At 44.6% G+C, this 17,245-nt stretch overlaps 1 protein-coding gene across 1 annotated transcript in view; it reads left to right on the top strand.

Annotated features, from left to right (window-relative positions):
• The window catches only part of DNAH10 (dynein axonemal heavy chain 10), a 1,995,301-nt gene that overhangs the window by 309,837 nt on the left and 1,668,219 nt on the right, over positions 1-17,245 (top strand). Inside the window, exon 8 of the mRNA XM_085636177.1 lies at positions 6,155-6,385. Within this exon, the coding sequence (XP_085492303.1) occupies positions 6,155-6,385 (231 nt within the window). The remainder of the gene's footprint in view (positions 1-6,154; positions 6,386-17,245) is intronic.

The following is a 17,245-nucleotide window of genomic DNA, read 5'->3' as shown; positions in this document are numbered from 1 at the left end:
TTTCTCAATTTATGTTTCTCATGCAGATATCCACCGTATGGTTATTGCTTTTATGCTTTGTCATTACACTGTTTCAAAATGGTAGATTTATGTTGGGAGTGTTAAATGGTAAGTCTCCCACCATCCGCAAACGACAGTACAATTTCGGTACTGCCTGCTATTCTGATTCAGGCATGTGAATCAATGAAAGATACCCCAATACTGGATGAGAAAACAAGTTACTTACCTGTAACTACAGTTATCCAGTATTGGTATCTTTTATAGATTCACATGTACCCACCCTCCTCCCCATGGAACCAGTTCTCAGTGATTTTAGGGATATTTACTTCCCACTTGTGCTTGGAAAATCGGAGGAGAACTGGTTCTGTTTTGAGTGTTCTAGAGGGTACTGATAGCTGATTGGTTGGAGCTGACTTTTGGTCCTTTACATATAAGGACTTAGATAGGCTACTACGTTCTCCAGTATTGGGGTATCTTTCATAGATTCACATGCTTGAATCATTCCCCGTCGTCGGAGTGGGAGTCCCACGGTACATAAAGATAGCAATAAATATGTATAAAATAACCATATCATGGTTAACTTACAACCAGGAAGTAAAATAGCCCGAAGTCAATAGGAAAAAATCTTCCACTTTCATGACTTGTCCAAGTCATTATATATAGTCCAAACTACAGCCCATCAGGTGACAGCACCCTCCAGAATGTTCTCCCCAGAGGCTCAGGCTCTCAGATTTTCTACCGCACGTCGTGTGAAGGGAGTCTCCCTGAGCTCTGCTCAGTACTTCTCAGGGTTTCTTCAGAATTTTCTTCTTTTCATGATGTCCTCTTCTAAGAAATCTCTCTTCAGACCTTGTGAGTCTTGTGGGAAACTCCGGCTGTTTTCAGAAGACCCCCACAACAAGTGCATTTATTGCCTGTATCCGGACCACCAGGTGAGAGACTGCAAGATTTGCAGGACGTTCCCGCAAAAGACTCTGAGGGACAGAAAGGGACGTCTACTTCTGTGTCTACAGAAGTTTAAAGATCAAGACAACCCCTTATCTGATGTTGGCAGTGTTTCCTCTGTCAAGACTGCTTCTTCTAGGAAGAGGACTGCTGACACGGATTTTACTTCTCCTGGGGCTAAGGTGTTGAAAAAACAGCACACCTCTAAGAGTGCTGAGTTGCCTTCTACATCAAAAAAGGCTCCTCCACCTGCCCTCTTCACCCCCGAGAAAGGTGGGGAAATCTCAGGCTTCTAAATCCATTCCTGACAAGGATTTTTACTCAGAAACGGGGTTCCTCGTCGATGAGCTCGATGACGATGTCTTCGTCGACGACGCCTGCCGTCGCTGCGGCGACTACGTCAACTGCTACATTCGCGTCTCCAAAGCCTCAAATGATACTGTCGTCGGCGTCTTTGCCGTCGACTCTGGTGTCCGTCTCCGTGAGACCACTCACGTCCATCACTACCCTCTCCTCATCGTCGACGAAGGAGTTGAAGTCTGCCGTCGACGTCCCTTCGTCGACAAAGAAGAAGAAGAAGACTGTGTCGTAGACGATTGCCTCTTCGTCGACAATTGCCCCGTCGTCGACAATTGCCTTGTCGTCGATGATTGCCTCGTCGGCGATCACCTTGTCGACGGCTGCCTCGTCGACGGTCCTCTCATCTACGCCCGCCTCGTCGACGAAGACATCGTCGACGGCTACCTCTTTGACACCGCAACTATCTTCATGTGCTGATCTTTAGGTCTGGTCTTCGTCTATGACCACAGCATCCTCAAAATCTTCTGTGGTACTGTCTACACACTTGCCACCGTCGACAGCAGCGCCTTCCTTTCTTCAAAGGTGCGGATCCTCCTTGGAGGTCCTCTCTCCAATTCACACCTCTCCTACCAGAGTGCCTCTCGCGTTGCCTGGGCAGCTGTTGGATTATACAGCAGATGAGGAAGAATCTGATGTGGACGATAGATTCCGTACTGCCAGGAGCCCTTCTGAGCTCCTCATTAAATATCAAGATGTAGATCAAGACGATGAATAATACCCAGAGACTGCTACTTCAGCTCCACAGTCAAACCCTACGGCTCAACTGCCTCTATCTCTTGTAAACAATTTGCAGTACATGTCGGACAATTACTATCGCCGATTTCCTCCATCTGAATCGGCTTCCTCTATACCACCTACACCTGTTCCTCAAACTTCATCAGTATTGAGGTCGCCCAGACCAGTTTCCCTGGTAGCTACGATGTCCCATCATTCTCAGGATGCTCACACCACTGACGATGACAGGGAAGAAGGAGAATTGGACGACAGATCCCGCCTTACGGAATGGGATGTCTACCAAATAAAAACCCCGTCTCCTCCTACTCCTGCTCCTGTGGACTCACCTCCAGTAGACATCGGAGGTTTTCATCTTCTAATGGAGAGAGCGACTCAACGGTTCCTCCTTCCTATGTAAAACAAAGAAGGATGATTGTTTCCTTTACGATTTTAAATATCAACCGAGGAAACAAGTACGGACTATACCTATTATTGATTTCATTTGGCAGGAAGGACTGAAGATCATGAAGGCTCCTGCTACAATTCCGGCGGTCCTGCCTCGTCTCGACAAAAAGTACAAGGCGCTGAATAATTCCCCAGCATATCTAATAGGTCAGCCTAAGGCAGATTCAGTTATCGCCCAAGCAGCACAACGCCGAGTATGGAATCCCTCCTCTCCACTGTCAGCTCCTCCCGATCGGAATGAGAGGCATCTAGACGCCATCGGGAAAAAGGTTACGACCATGGCAGCCACTACCGTCCATGCAGCTAACTCACTGGCCAACTTAGGCCATTATGACAGACAAATGTGGGCGGACATTGCTCCATACATTGAGATGTTACCTGAGCCCTCCTAGTCGGAAGCGCTCAAGGAGGGGGAACGAATCTCAGCTTAGGTTATCGATTCGGCCGTGGATATTGCGTCTACAGGTTTTCGGCAAATAGCAGGTGCCGTGGTTCTGCGGCGACAGGGCTGGTTAAAATCCACATCATTCCGTCAGGAAGTTCAGACGAAGGTAATCGACATGCCTTTTCACGGCGAGTCTCTCTTAGGTCAGCAAATTGACAATGCCCTGCAGGCCATTAAAAAGGATACTGAAACAGCAAGATCTCTTGGTACTCTTCAGTTTCGGAACCGCCTTTTCGAGGCGCTAGAGGCCGTGGATCCTTCTCCAGTCGAGGAGGCCATAACCAATCAAGACAATACAAGTCCTATCAAGGTAATCAACGTTACTCGACTCAACGACAACAATCTTTCAGGCAACAACCATCTACATCTTATTCACAGAACAGAAGGAAATCATCCTACCGCGGACGTGATATGTCCAAGAAGCAGTGACAACTGCCTCCTGCCACCTGCTCTACCGCCCACTCCTATAAAAGTTGGAGGAAGGATCTCCCGTTTATACTCGACCTGGTTTGCTATAATGACAGACAAATGGGTTTTGGACATTGTGGCCAAAGGCCACGTTCTAGAGTTTGTCAAACTTCCTCCGAATTCTCCTCCCAAAGGCCCGCCTCCAGCTCATCTTACAGAGCTTTTCTCCCAAATAAATTTGATGTTACGGAAGTGAGCGATCAAAATTGCTCCAAAATTAGAAAGAGGAACCGGTTTCTATCCCAGATTTTTTCTGATCAAGAAGAAATGGGTAGAATGGTGTCCCATTCTAGATCTTCGGTCCCTAAACAAATATCTAAAGAAACAATCCTTCCGGATGTTGACTCTTCAAGAAATCGTTCAACTTCTCACTGCGGGGGATCACATGACCACCCTTGACCTCCAAGACGCTTACTTCCATGTCCCAATTTTACCCAGACAGAAAGTTCTTGAGGTTCAGAGTGGCTGGCAGGGACTTTCAATTCAAGGTCCTTCCTTTCGGACTACGTTCCGCGCCCCGTGTCTTCACCAAGGTCTAGGCACTGGTGGCTGCACACCTTCAACTGGAAGGGATTCAGATTTTTCCGTATTTAGACGACTGCCTTATCAAGGCGAATTCTTTCACACTCGCAAACGCCCATACTCAGAGATGTCTGTCTCTTTTCCACTCTCTGGGTCTCTCCATCAATCTAGACAAGTCTCAACTCATTCCATCGCAAATGAGAACGTTCTTAGGAGCCACCATAGACACTCTGTGGACCAAAGCCTTTGTCTACATACTCAAATGGAAGCGATTTTGCCTGTGGTGTGAAGCCGCTCCATTCACCCGATTCATGCAAAACCAGTACAACTGTTGCCTTTCTTCTTACAACTGGCAAGATCAGGCCTTTCCTATTCTACTCTTAAGGTATTCTTAGCGGCTATCTCAAGACTCCGGCAGGATGATTCACACTCTCTTTACTCCTCTAGGATCATTCAACAATTTTTCAAAGGATTGTTTCGAAAGTTTCCTCCCATCCGCCGCCCACCTCCACCCTGGCATCTTAACATTGTTCTTTCACAACTCATGCGACACCCCTTTGAACCTATTCATAAGGCCGATTTGAAGTTTGTTTCGTGGAAGATGTCTCGGCTGTTGGCTCTCACATCAGCCAGGCGGGTCAGTGACATTCAAGCCTTCACTATTAACCCGCCTTTCCTTCAATTCACCAGGGACTCGGTACTGCTGCGCACTAACCCTATGTTTATGCCTAAAGTACCTTCTGATTTTCATCTCAATGAACCCGTCATTTTAAAGACTTTCTTTCCTAATCCTCAATCACCTGCGGAAAGGACTTTACATACTCTTGATCTCAAAAGAGGTCTTAATTTGTTTTTTACAAATGACATCCTCAATACGAAAATGTGATCAGCTTTTTATAGCATATGGAAAAATACGTAGAGGACACCCAATATCCAAACAGACCATTGCTCGTTGGGTTTCTGCTGCAATCTTTTTCTGTCATCAACAAGCAGGTAGACCTCTACAGGCAACTCCTAGAGCATATTCTACTAGAGCAATCTCTTCCTCTACCGCTCTTTTTGCTGGTGTGCCTCTTCATCAAATCTGCAGAGATGCAATATGGTCCAGCAGGCACACCTTTAACAAGCACTACTGTCTGGAAGCTGCCAGCAATGCAGACACGTCTGTGGGACAAGCGGTTCTCTATAATCTTTTTAAATAAGGTAAGCCTCTGTTCTTTCCTCCTCCTCTTTGATATATTCTTATGTATATGTCTTTTATAATGATTTATATATATTTTATATATTGCCTCACATATGGATATGCTGATTTTATGTGATGGTGCTTCTATGTATTTATAGATATATTATGTATATCTTTATATATTTAAATTTCTTGATGATCTCACAAGCATTATTATGGAATTACTGCTTTCTACTCTGATTCAAGCATGTGAATCTATGAAAGATACCCCAATACTGGAGAAGAACAAAAGTTACTTACCTGTAAACTGTGGTTCTCCAGTATTGGTATCTTTCATAGATTCACATGAGACCCACCTCCCCTCAAAGGCTCTTCTATGCTCTTTTAACTTTTATTTCACACTTTTGCTGGAAAATCTGAGAGCCTGAGCCTCTGGAGAAAACATTCTGGAGGGTGCTGTCGCCTGGTTGGCTGTAGTTTGGACTATATATAATGAATTGGATGAGTCATGAAAGTGGAAGATTTGTTCCTATTGACTTCTGGCTATTTTACTTCCTGGTTGTAGTTTACCCATGATATGGTTATTTTATACATATTTCTTGCTATTTTTTTGTACCGTGGGACTCCCACTCCGACGACGGGGAATGATTCAAGCATGTGAATCTATGAAAGATATCAATACTGGAGAACCACAGTTTACAGGTAAGTTACTTTTGTTCATTTAGCCTTTAGCCTCTTTTGGCCTATTGTTTTACTTATGGCACTACTTCTGTATTTTACCGTGGGACTCCCATCTCGGCGACGGGGAATGATTCAGGCATGTGAATCTGTGAAAGATACCAATGCTGGAAAACTGTAGTTACAGGTACGTAACTTGTTTTCTTATTCTTACTCACCAGGAGGTTGTAGTCTGGCATTTAGGTGGGTTTGATTAAAAGCAAAAGCACGTTTAAATTAAGACTTGTGTGTGACTATGGTCCCTCAGTCTCCTGCGTTTATTTCTATCTCTTTTCCAAAGAGCTAATTTTTGTTGTTTGTTCTCTAATTTTCAGGGCAGTGGTCCATTGGCAGAAATAGACTACTGGCGTGAGAGAAGTGCAGTATTATGTACCCTTAGTGAACAGCTGAAACTGCCTGCTGTTAAGAAGGTGTTGAATATTATCAATGACATTGATCCCGCAATTATACAAAACTTAGATTTAATTGTGGCCGACCTTACCAAGTACCACATCGAGGCAGCGGATAACGTCCGCTTTCTCTCAACACTTGAGCGCCATTTCAAGGTAAGTATATGTCCTCTTTAAATTATTTTATATTGTTTATTTAATTAATTCTTATGATTGAGATTAATTTGTATCATTTAACAAAGTAATAGAACACGAAGAAGAAAATGGCCCAAGCAGGTGGGACCCGTTTCTCCAAAATTAAATTGATGTCACTTTCATTTCTCAAGGCTGCTATTTTAGCACGAGATGTATTTAATAGTATTGTATTGTAGCATTTGTATATAGCTCTTAAACATGGGTGGGGTGCTGAAGTGCTTACCCCCGCATGGATAGCAAACTACATCGTGTTGTGTATTTGGTTGGTGGATGTTGTTTTGGTTTTGAGCCTATGTGAGAAGTGTTTTTATGTTGTATGTGTTGACCATGAGGTGTGGTTATCATATGATAGGACACAGCACCTGACAGTGTGATGGGGGAGGGTATATGAGAGATAGATGCACAAATTGTAATTGTAATAAGGACCTAAACCAGTGGCTCCCAAACTTTTTCGACCCAGGGCTCCCTTGACCCATTGGCTGTGACTCCCCATTGTTCCTTTTTTTAGAGGGTGGGGGAGGATGTAAGCTCGGCCTAGGGAGTACTTGCATTTGTCTCCCTGAAAATAATTGGGATGAAGCTGATGAAGGTATTATAATCAGATACGCAGGGTGTTTCGTATTACTAAGGCGGCGTCTCTAATATAATATTCCTAGTTACACTTCTTTGCCCATGCTTTTTTATGCGTACCCTCTCAAACTTTGTTATCCCACTTACAGTGCTAGATAGCACCTCTATGCATGTAGGCCCCATTGCCAAAGTGTTTCTGCTCTTGAAGAATATTTGCATGCACTTACATTTCTACCCATGTCATACGTTGGCAACAAACCTATCTCAGCAGGGTGACTCACAATTTTTTTAAATCATATACAGCTTTATTTTTGCTGTCTCCTCCCTAAAATTGCCTCCAAATCAATGCAGGTACAATAAATTCCTCTGATAGTTTTTTCAAACACCCCTCTTTCTTGCTTCCAAATGTTGGCACTATGCCGTATATGGTGTTTTACTTCCCAGTGCTCAAGGTGAGAGCAGGCCTTTCTGGAACTATGTGTGTGCTAGAGAAATGTGTACTGGAAGTACATATGATTCAAGTACAAATGTCAATACTTAACAATACTTAGTGTGTTTAATTGACAGGACAACTGTACTTTCCTGATAACTTGCATTGGTGTCAAATGCATTTAGAAAAAAAAAGAAAAAATCAGGCATCTTCCGCTTACTTTGGGAGTATTGGAAAGTGGGGTTCCAGGGAAATATGGAGGTCATCTCCCTCGACATGCCATCAGTTAAGCACTACGTTCACTGCTTTCGGCATGTCACTTACAAATCATCAACATCACGCATTTAAGTCTAATTAGTTTAACTGAAGCCAACAACCCCTTCAACTTTACATGCATTAAAGTGCTTGTTGACCTAAACATATAGGGAGCAACACAAAACTAACCTAGCCATAGGGTAGCAGGATGCTCTCCACATTTTCACCAAAAAAGTGGGGTAATCACTGAAAGACCATTAACGCATATGGCAACACGAGCCAAGTTGGTGTTGAATGAGTAAAAGGATGCATGGAGCACAAGAATGGGAATTGGTGACATAAGCAGTAGCCATGCACTATTTTTTTATTTTAAGTCCCATAAACGAAGATGGCTGTGGGAGAGCAATCAAGGCTGACAACCTGAGCAGAACCACACTTTCTTTGAAGAGCCCAAATTCCACATACTCCTGATAAGCGAAAGGAAACACACATTTTTGTGCAGTGGTTCACTTCCAAACCCCCTTTGCATTGTGCCTCTAAACCTAGCCAGAATGGCACCAAGATTATGCAAGGGTGGGAGACAAAGCGCTTGGTAGGTTGCCGCCCTCTAGGAGCTAGGCATCCTTCAACCAAGACTGTATAAACCTTTATGTTATGATTCTACATTTATCGTATGAAGGTAGAACATCAAACTCTTCATTAGGTTTGCCAGAGCAAAGACAGGAAAGGCCATTCAGAAGTGGATTGTACTCTGTGTTAAAATCTACTATGCACTGGCCAAGAAGCAAACCCCTGAAGGCTTGTGTACTCATTCCACCAGAGCCAAAGCTGTGACCACTGCATTAGCTTTCAGAGTCTTTATTGTGGACGTCTGTCAGGCTGTTACATGGGCATCATTACTCACATTTATCAAGCACAGCTGCCTGGGCAGTCAGGTGTATTGTAACTGGCACTTTGCCCATTCAGTCCTCAGGACTTCATAGTCTAAATCTGTTCTCAGACCCATTTCTGGAGAGGTATTGCTTGGGTATTGTGTTACTTCACACTCCCAAATAATTGAAATACCGCACTCCCACACGGAGGCACACAAACGGCAAATAGATTTGTTTTTAGTTACACATACCCTCTGCACTCGATAGGTGCAGCTCGCGTTTGGCAAAACCTTGTTGGACTTAATTTTAACTCTGCTGGTGTAAACAGCATTTTATTGCTCACCTGTTGTAATTCTTGCTTGCGCCTCTAGCTCCCTGCACTGTACCATTTGCTTTCCGGTCCGCCACAGTAACTGCTGATTGAGTGGTGAAAGCCTTGGCATAACTTCCGCCGGAAGCGCAGTTAGCGCTCTAGTAGGACGGCAGACACAGACATAAAAGCCCGATGCTCGCACGGATGCGCAGCGGACGCGTGCAGAGGGGGCGCCAAAGGCGCGCCCGTTCACGCCTGACCGTTGCCAGGAGCCAAGAACCCTGGGTCTTTTGAGGTAAAATCCCCAAAGCCTCTTTGTTTGTATTACTCAGCAGAACATCTGCATCAGCTTAGAAATGAGAATCATGCAAAGCACCCTCCACAGCCGACCTGTCCCAACCAGTACCCACATAGCCTAGAAGGACAGGTAGCCTGTCACAACTGCCATTTTCAATGTGACCCCTAAATGACCTCATTACAAGGGAAAGCAAGGAGACCCAGCTTACCGATACGCAGGCTAAGTGGTCTTCTTTTGCAATGTTAGGTCATTAGCCAAACACTCAATTGAGATATGGGACATGATTATCTCCCAGTCTCCAGATATCTGCTTTTTTACAGAAACTAAATCCCGCCAATTACCCAGCTATTGAACTAGCTATCCCTGACAGCTACAAACTAATACATCTCGATAGAGGTGAAAAAATAGGTGGGGGAATTGCTATAGCTTTTAAACACACCTTAAACGTGACCAGGATTTCATCGGTAAGCAATAACTCTATAGAGCAAGGGAGTTTTAAAATAAGCATATCAGCTACAGACAGCTAGAACAGAGCATTAATTTATCGCCCCCCTGGATCAAAGATTGATTTTAGTGAGCTACTGACAGAACAAATAGCCACGCATGTTCTGGATGGTAACAAATTTCTTCTGCTAGGGGACTTTAACTTATATGGGGAAGGGAAGATTACACTAAGCAAAAAATCAAAAAGGGGGAGTGAAGAAGTGTAAGGTGAAAAAAAGGCTATGTGTAGTGCAGAGGTAGGAGTGGTAGGGTCAGGAAAAGTTAGTGGTGCAATGTTAAAAGTGACTTGGCTAGTAAGAAAAAACAAACTTTATTCACTTCCCTAGCTGGATACGTTAAAAATGGGGAGATGTAGGTGGTCTACTATTATGTGTTACCTCCTACCCGGTCAACATGTTTCAAAAGCCATCCCCCTGGCTTTCTCTTCAAGACCATGCGTGATCCCTACTTCACTCACATATTATTTATATGTAATATATGTGCCTAAATATGTTCAGCCACAAAACATGCTCAATTTAAGCATGCAAAAAAACCATACCTATTTGGTATCTATTACGACCTGAAAAAAATAGAGAAAATTATACAGTAATGCATTATTTAAAACATATCACCATCATGTGGAACAAGGTAGTTGGCAGTAAATACCACCGTGATATATTTTTCTCAATTTGATCAAGTTATACCCCACTTATACTTTTAAAGTGGGTGCTGTGCTGCCCAATGGTGGTTTAAAGTCCCTTATCACGTTGTTTTGACACACTATCAAAAACACTTAAACACACACACACACACACACATATGTACATAACACACACAAAATGCCTAGTGTTTGTGAAGGCATTTTACGCTCATCTTACGTAATTCTCCATGTGGTATGGATAATACATACATTATTTGAGAGACTCTAGTGCTTTATGAGCTGTCACGGAAGGGGAGGGCGCCTGTAGTCAAACACTGCGCGGAGGAACGGTAAATAATATGGTATAGTATTAGTTTTAGGTCACGTAGTTGTTAGTCAACAGGCTGTGATGAGGCTATGTTTAAAGACCCGCCCAGGTCTTACTCACATCATCAAGGCTGCACACTCGCCTGTAGATACCTTCGCGTGGCTCTGTGGAACGTTTACTGAACGTTCGTAGCTTCTATTTGTATTGCCTGCAATCTGAAAGCCCGCTAAATGTGACATTAACCGCTAGAAAGTAAATGTCTTCCAAAATGGCCGCCCGTATTGTGCCGCTCTCAGTGTTACAAAACGTTCACTTCCTGTGAAAATGCATTTATGCACTATCGGCCCGATTATACCTAAAATAGCTTCTGGAAAGAGAATTTCTAGGCTAAATCAGCGTATTGGTGCAGAGCATTGATAATATTAAATGTTACCTTGATGGATATACTACAATTGTTTCGAGATATAACTAGAGCGCGGTTTTTCACAAAATGGCCGCCGTGAGTGTGCGATTCTTATCCCAAGAGGAAACACACTTCCTATACGCTTGCCGTTACGCGTATAGCTAAACACTGAAGTGTCACTGAAAACAAATATGGCCGTCTGTAACATGTTTGTAATATTCATAAAACGTGCCACACTTCCTGTATAAACGTGCAAAGGTACTACATTTTTGTTTATGTCCAATAATAACACAGAAGCAGAAAAATACATGGATATTTAGAAAAAAGGGGGGCACAAGAGTGATGTCAAGTGCAAGAAAAGTACCACAAAAATGACCTCACATCGCTTAGAAAAAGGACACACGTCTGAAGAAATCTCATGGACAGTGATAGAACAGGTTACCAACGAAAGATATCTCTTTGAGAAGGAACAAATATGGGTGTTCCGTTTAAAAACATGTGACACCGGACTGAACAATGAGATTCCATGGGGCCAACTGTAAAACATTTTTTGTTTACTCTTAAAGTGGAGCTAGTAAGAACAATTGGAACATGCCACTAAGTTCAGGTCACACGTATATTATAATATCAATTATGATTGTTATAAACTTGGAGTGTACCATCCTGGGTGATCAGGAATAGAAAAGAAATGCTTTTTCTGGTACCGGGCACAGTAAATTACCAGTGGCTTCTTTGTGAAGGATAGCGCTCCAAGTAGTTCTTTCACAACTTAATATTATGCAAATTAAATTGCACGAAACCACATAACCCAAAAATGTAGTACCTTTGTAGGTTTATACAGAAAGTGTGGCATGTTTTATGAATATTACAAACATGTTACAGACGGCCATATTTGTTTTGAGTGAAACTTCAGTGTTTAGCTATACGCGTAACGGCAAGCGTATAGGAAGTGTGTTTCCTATTGGTATGATAATTAATTAATGCTCTGCACCAATACGCTGATTTAGCCTAAAAATTCTCTTTCCAGAAACTATTTTAGGTATAATCGGGCCGATAGTGCGTAAATGCGTTTTCACAGGAAGTGAACTTTTTGTAACACCGAGAGCCGCACAATACGGGCGGCCATTTTGGAAGACATTTACATTCTAGCGGTTAATGTCATATTTAGCGGGCTTTCAGATTGCAGGCAATACTAATAGAAGCTCCGAACGTTCAGTAAACGTTCCACGGAGCCACGCGAAGGTATCTACAGGCAAGTGCGCAGCCTTAATGATGTAAGACCCGGGCGGGTCTTTAAACATAGCCTCCTCACGGCCTGTTGACTAACAACTACGTGTCCTAAAACTAATAGTATACCATATTATTTACTGTTCCTCCGTGCAGTGTTTGACTACAGGCGCCCTCCCCTTCCGTGACAGCTCATGAAGCACTAGAGTCTCTCAAATAATGTATGTATTATCCATACCGCATGGAGAATTACGTAAGATGAGCGTAAAACGCCTTCACAAACACTAGGCATTTTGTGTGTGTTATGTACATATGTGTGTGTGTGTGTGTGTGTGTGTTTAAGTGTTTTTAATAGTGTGTCAAAACAACGTGATAAGTGACTTTAAACCACCATTGGGCAGCACAGCACCCACTTTAAAAGTATAAGTGGGGTGTAACTTGATCAAATTGAGAAAAATATATCACAGTGGTATTTACTGCCAACTACCTTGTTCCACATGATGGTGATAGGTTTTAAATAATGCATTACTGTATCATTTTCTCATTTTTTTTCAGGTCGTAATAGATACCAAATATGTATGGTTTTTTTGCATGCTTAAAATGAGCATGTTTTGTGGCTGAACATAATTAGGCACATATATTACATATAAATAATATGTGAGTAAAGTAGGGATCATGCATGGTCCTGAAGAGAAAGCCAAGGGGATGGCTTTTGAAACATGTTGACCGGGTAGGAGGTAACTTATAATAGTAGACCACCTACATCTCCCCATTTTTAACGTTTCCAGCTAGGGAAGTGAATAAAGTTTGTTTTTCCCACTAGCCAGGTAACTTTTAACATTGCACCGCTAACTTTTCCTAACGCTACCACTCCTACCTCTGCACTACACATAGCCTTTTTTCACTTTATTAAGTGCTCCCACATCTCTGTGGGTAGCAGCACGCCCACCCCGTAGAGGGATGGGAAGACCCCATGATGAAGCATGACACTAAGGGATTCTTAGTGTGTGAGGGGTAATTTAAAAACACATAGTGTCTCCCATGACAATTTCTTGGGTTACACACAATTATTCCACCACCTTCATTATAGATTTTCAACACAAGGAAGAATATATTGAAAAGTGGTGTTATCTCTTTGTTTAATTAAAGATTACACTAACCCAGAAGTTAGGAAACTCCTAACAAATTTAGAACCATTAGGTCTTGTTCAAAGTGACAGACGCGCTTTACAAGTACCAAATCAAATCAAATCAAATAGTTAACGGCCCAACCCACTTGGCCGGACACACATTAGACCAGTTGGTATGCAAGCCCCCATATACCTTACCTGGACTGATCATTTTGTAATACCTTTCGACATCCAATTCCCGTACGCTAAGGGTCTCACCACAAACAAAAGATGGGGACATGAAGCATGCAAACCTTGGCATAAGCTTACTCTTGAAGCCTTCAGCAACGCCTTTCACCCCAAGCTACCAAACAATAACCCCGAGGTGTCTGAATTGCTGGAAAGCTTTAACTCTGCCCTCACGATGGCGCTGGAGGCAACAATTCCCTTTAAAAATCATGGTTCCATCCACCGGCCACCATCAGCCCGATGGTCTACGCCAAAACTAAAAGCATAAAAAATGAAATGCAAAACACTAGAGAGACTCTCGCGGAGAAAGAAAGAGTTCCAGGACAGGGAACAGTATAAACAGGCCCTGTGCTTATACCATCGGAACATTAAAACCGTCAGGCGGACTTTTATTATTAACCAAATTGAACAAGCCAATAATTCTCCAAGAGCCCTTTAAGTATAGTTCTGGATTTTATTTCCCCACAAGCATGCAGACAATCTCCCGTGGAATCTCAGGAGCTCTGCAATTCGTTGGCTAAATACTTTCAAGATAAAATATCTCATATTTATGCAAAATTCCCGACTTCCTCTCTGCAGGTATCAAAGACCACCATCACGACAGGAGCAAAAGGAAAATTAACTCTTTGGACACTAGACTGCTTTCAACCTACCACCTTAGAAGAAGTACACAATTCCCTGGCCACTGCCAAATCCGGATCCCCCGGGATCTATGCCGACCTAAGACAATATCCCTTCTAGCCACCTGTTCTGCTCCCATGATCCAAAAGCTCTTTAACTGTTCTATAAAAACAGGAATCATTCCGGCAGAGTGGAAGGAAGCATGTGTACGGCCCATACTAAAAAAAGCCACAATGGACCAACAATCACTCGGCAACTATCGCCTGATCTCCCTGCTACCGCTCCTGGGAAAACAACTAGAAGGTATAATAAATAAGCATCTGGGATCATTTCTCGAACTCAATAACATTCTGGATCCTTCACAATCGGGATTCCGACCAGGTGTCAGTACAGAGACCGCATTCCTGGCCGTGACCGATTCATTGAGACAAGAGATGGATGCAGGAAGACCCGTGGCACTGATATTATTAGATTTGTCTGCAGCCTTTGACACCATCTCTCACTCAAGGCTTGTGGAAAGACTGCAGGCAATCGGTGTTCAGGGGACAGCACTAAAATGGCTGCAGCACTTTCTGGTAGATAGACAGCAGACGATCATCCTAGGTCCATATTCCTCTGGCAAAACGCGTTTGGACAAGGGTGTACCGCAGGGCTCATGCTTGAGTCCCACCCTGTTCATAATTTATATGGCCCTGCTGAGCATTTCGGCTTTGAGATCATAACATACGCCGATGATACCCAGCTGATGTTTACTTTGGGCCAAGATCTGGATCTGGAGAAAAAACATTTCTCGGCAGGAATGCTAGCAATTTCCAGCTGGATGACCGAGAACTGTCTCCAGTTAAATCCAGAAAAAACAGAGATTATGCTGCTCTGAAAAGCCTCAGCCATCTGGTCGGACGACTGGTGGCCGCACCAATTGGGTGCTATTCCCGTGCCCAAACGAACTGTAAAAAAATCTAGGGATAAAATTAGATCAAGCCTTAACAATGAAAGATCAGATTATAGCTACCACCAGCTCTATCTAGTTACTATAGTATGTGCCTTTTGCTCACAATTTCCCCCCTCCTCCCCACAAATGTCCGTAGAACCCTGGTTCAAGCTGTGGTGATAAGCAGACTGGACTATGGGAATTCTCTCCTGGCTGAAGTTAGCTAAACTTTGCTCAGCAAACTCCAGGTGGTCCAGAACACCTCGGCCAGACTTATACTGAACCGTCCTGCAGGCACTCCTTCTGCACCTATAGTGAGAGAACTGCATTGGCTACTTGTGAAGAAGCGCTCCTGTTTTAAAATCTGTTGCCTCACATACAATGCCCTAGGAGGCAAAGGCCCACACTATCTCCAAAATAAATGGACAACCTACGCCCCTAGTCGCAATCTAAGATCCAGCACCCAAGCTCTTCTGTGCGTGCCTCGAATTTGTCACACTCGCACCGGGGGAAAGACCTTTTTCTATATTGTAATATTGTACATGGGTACTGGAATAAATTACCTATAACCGGGGGGTGTGGGCTGGCGTCTGCCAAGATGGTAGCGTACAGAAAGAGCTTTGCCAGGGCTGCTACGAAGGCCCATGAAATGTGTCCATTATCTGGCAGCTGCAACATAAAAAAGTACCTGAGTGAGAGCGGGACATCGAGTACAGTCGTTTGGTGTCCCGAAATTGAAGCAATGACCCGTATAAATAGATGGAGCTCGATGGTGCGGGTCGGCGAGACAGAGATTCCTAGAGGCCTCCGGAGCAGCTGGGCGGTGCCCGAATGACGAGCTGTGCTGCCGCCGGTGTTTCCTCGTTGGGGAGGCCGTGGCACCGTCGTGTGTGGCCCGGACTGGATTCTCTGGGTTCCGGAGATCCTGCTCCGAGCTGCCATACCCCCGGTAGGAATTGTGGTGTCGGGTGGTAGAGGCGACGGCTGGCTAGTGGGGGTTGCGGCCCCTCACGTTGGACCTGGGCGGGTGCAGGGGACGAGGCCTCCAGGCACTGCCTGCACGATCCTGTGGCGCTGTGCATCGATATCGACATCGGCCACAACTGTGGTGGACGGCACAGTGGAGAGCCACTCGCCGACCTGGTGACGCTGGTGGGCCGTGACAGAACCCGTAGGGCATCGAGATCCTGTTGTCGGAACTAAATACTGGCTGGAGGTGGTGAATTGATGGCCCTCATTGTTGCCCTGACCTACAGGGGTCCTGCATGGCGCTGCCGCACCCGACCGGTAAGGATCGCAGCGCCGGGCGGTGTCTGAAGGCAGCAGGACTGTTCTGTGGCTGGATTAAGCACACCTAGTGGCCCCTTGCAGTGGAACTGGACGGGTGAGGTGGACGAGGCCTCCCCGCGTGTATTGCTGATTCCTGTGGTGTTGAGGGCAAGTGAGATTGGCTCAGACTGGGTGCCTGTGTCCCGTGGCGTACCTCCCCTGTGCTGGGGTGCCTCTGCATTACGGCCTCGGCCCCGCGAAAGAAAATTATGTGCGGGGGCTTGGATTGTTGTGTGTGAACTGGTGCCCCCCTCCTTAATTAATTCCATCAGCGCAGTTACAGGGCCCCTGCAATAGCTTGGCCTCTCATCACCTGTGTGTGGGTTTGCGGCTAGGCTGCGGACCCTTTCCCTGGGTGACATTTGTCGTCGACTGCAAGGTCTCGCGACTGGGTCCAACTGAGAGAATTGAGTTCGTCCCGGGTCTACTGGGTACTCTTCCTACACTGAACCTACTGCGCTCCAGTCCTGCGCGCCATGAAACCTAAAGGTGCCTCCCAGGTGCAACACAACAAATTGGAAAAGTATGCAGTCCCGAAGAAGCTGGCTGTGGAGGAGGGAGCCGTTGGCGGCCAAGAGGGAACATCTGAACCTTCCCTAAGTTCCATAATGTCGGCCATTCATGTTCTTGGCGCGACGCTCGAAACCAAGATTGACAAAGTCTCTATTGAAATGAACTTAATTGCTGACGATATGAACAAGAACTTGGAGAGAGCTACAGTAGCGGAGTCAACCATAAAGGAGCTTCAATCTACCACGCATACA

The sequence above is a fragment of the Triturus cristatus genome, chromosome 11, assembly GCF_964204655.1.
Source record: "Triturus cristatus chromosome 11, aTriCri1.1, whole genome shotgun sequence".
Taxonomy (NCBI): domain Eukaryota; kingdom Metazoa; phylum Chordata; class Amphibia; order Caudata; family Salamandridae; genus Triturus; species Triturus cristatus.
This window is presented reverse-complemented; position numbering and strand designations above follow the sequence as displayed.